At 48.0% G+C, this 2,630-nt stretch overlaps 1 protein-coding gene across 1 annotated transcript; it reads left to right on the forward strand.

Moving 5' to 3' along the window:
• Positions 1 to 253: 253 nt before the first annotated feature.
• Positions 254 to 1,364, forward strand: ANKRD40 (ankyrin repeat domain 40; the record flags this gene model as incomplete). Its single annotated transcript, XM_040469413.1, has 1 exon — positions 254 to 1,364. A coding segment is annotated over one exon (1,062 nt), but the record flags the coding sequence as incomplete, so codon positions are not given.
• Positions 1,365 to 2,630: the final 1,266 nt, after the last annotated feature.

The raw sequence follows: 2,630 nt of genomic DNA on the forward strand, positions 1-2,630 counted from the left end.
ACTCCATGTCATTTCCAGATAGGTAGGCATTATAAGGTTGGTTTTTTTTTTTTTTTTTCAGTCTATTAAATTTAAGGCAATCAAAACGGTGATCATAAACCTAATGAAACACTCTTTTGCCTTCTGATTTGAAGAGGCAGTAAACACGGAACAAAATATGCCATATACCAAAGGACACTAGCTTTCACAAGACACTCTCTTCCTGGTAATTTTTAAAGGGCTATGTAAATGTTATGCGTTTTCTTCTTTGTAAGTGGAAGAAGATGATGGTGACGACAGCCTCCCCCAGCTGAAGAAGGAGTCAGAACTGCCCTTTGTTCCCAACTATTTGGCCAACCCAGCCTTCCCTTTTCTCTACACCCCTGCGGCGGCAGAGGATGCGGCCCAGCTCCAGAACGGGGGACCCTCCACACCTCCTGCGTCACCCCCTGCGGAAAGCACTCCTCCGCTGCTGCCTGCCGGGGAGCCTCCCCTGGTCGGGGCCTTTCCACGGGACCACGCCTCGTTGGCCCTGGTTCAGAACCGAGATGTGTCCGCCCCCTCTGCCATACTCCGAACACCAGAAAGCACAAAACCGGGTCCTGTCTGTCAGCCACCAGTGAGTCAGAGCCGCTCACTGTTCTCTTCTGTCCCGTCCAAGCCACCAGTGTCTCTGGAGCCTCAAAATGGGACATACGCAGGGCCAGCGCCAGCCTTCCAGCCATTTTTCTTCACGGGGGCATTTCCATTTAACATGCAAGGTAACCCTCCTCAGGAGACAGCCTCTGCGGGATGGGGTGGGGAGGGCGCCCAGAGATCTAGCGTTTCACTCCTGGGGGTTTTTTTTTTTGCGGGGGGGCCGGGGCGCGGTTTGAAAGGATGGGATTTATGTCTGTATTTATTTATGTGTTTAGAGCCTAATTGTAAACATGTAGAAGTTTTGCAAGACCACTATAAGGAGCTCCCTTTAGCCAGACTCCTATATTATTTACGTTTTGCCCTTTTACCTGCAGTGGTTAAGTGTGTATTTCCTAAGAGCAAGGAGAGTCTGTTACATGACCACAGTCCAGTGACCACATTTAGGAAATGTAACCTTGCTATAATACCATTCTCTAAGCCATCTGTGTTCTCTAATTCAGGCCATGTTTCAGTGTTGGTGCCCTCTGCAGCTCTCTGTGCTCCCTCCACCCCTGTCCTCTGCCCAGGGTCACCTGTCACCTTTGGTTATCATACTGTTCCATTCCCCCTTCACCTGGAAGCTTCCTCAGCCCTTCTCTATCATTTTGGACCTCAGTATTTTTTGAAGAGTCCAGGCCAGGTACTGTGTAGAACATGATCTCCTATCTGGGCGTCTGGGTGGCTCAGTCAGTTAAGCCCGGCTCCTGATTTCTGCTCAGGTCACCATCTCACAGTTCGTGGGATCGAGCCCCACATCAGGCTTTGTGCTGACAGTGCAGAAGCTGTTTGGGATTCTCGCTCTCTGTCCCTCCCCAGCTCACGTGGGCACTCTCTCTCTCTCAAAAATAAATGAATGACGGTCCGTGAGTTCGAGCCCCGCGTCAGGCTCTGGGCTGATGGCTCAGAGCCTGGAGCCTGTTTCCAATTCTGTTACTCCCTCTCTCTCTGCCCCTTCCCCGTTCATGCTCTGTCTCTCTCTGTCCCAGAAATAAATAAACGTTGAAATAAATAAATAAATAAATAAATAAATAAATAAACTTAAAACAAAAGAATACGATCTCCTATTACCTTTCTCTAGGGACTATTTGATATTCTGTTGTAAAGAAGGTCCTTCCCTTCTCCTCCATTTAGATCAGTATGAACTCGCAGATTCTTTATTATTAGGTTATAATTTTGTTACTATCATCATCATCTTGATGTTCACGTTATACCAGATCTGTCGAGAGGGAGCCCCTTGGAGCCAGTTCTCACATCGCTTGGACACATGCCATCATTCTTGGAGCATTTCCTTACTTTTTGGTGCAGCAAGAGGGCTCCAGGCTCCTAGTGTCACTTTCCCTGCTCCCACCCCGGAGGCAGAGAATGGTGTTCAGAAACTAGGATGTGGACACCAGGTGCCCTTATGCTCCAGGGGTGTCATGTCTTCCAGGCCTACACAGAGGACAGAGCCAGGAAAGAAAGAGAAAGGAAGAAAGAGAGAAAGAGAGAAAGGGAGGGAGGGAGGAAGGAAGGAAGGAAGGAGCAAACAAATACCCGTATACAGTCATAGTTACATTTCTTCCTATGTTTCTGTATCTATTTCTCTTTATAAAAATATTAAAAACAAGTTCATCCTGATCCCTCCCATTCCAGATAGACACCCCGGGACACAGTCTAGTCTTACCTTTACTATTTCTTTTTTTTTTTTTTATTGTTTTCTTTATTTTTGAGAGAGAGAGAGAGAGAGAGAGACAGAGTGCGAGCAGGGGAAGGGCAGAGAGAGAGGGAGACACAGAATCTGAAGCGGGCTCCAGGCTCCCAGCTGACAGCACAGAGCCCGACGCGGGGTTCGAACTCACAAACCCTGAGATCATGACCTGAACCAAAGTCAATGCTTAACCGACTGAGCCACTCAGGCACCCCCCCTTTACTTTTTCTGTGTAAGTGACTCCCTCACTTTCTGGTTTTGAGGACCTGCTGTTATATGTGCTGAT

The sequence above is a fragment of the Herpailurus yagouaroundi genome, unplaced genomic scaffold, assembly GCF_014898765.1.
Source record: "Herpailurus yagouaroundi ecotype Mexico unplaced genomic scaffold, PumYag 147292, whole genome shotgun sequence".
NCBI lineage: Eukaryota > Metazoa > Chordata > Mammalia > Carnivora > Felidae > Herpailurus > Herpailurus yagouaroundi.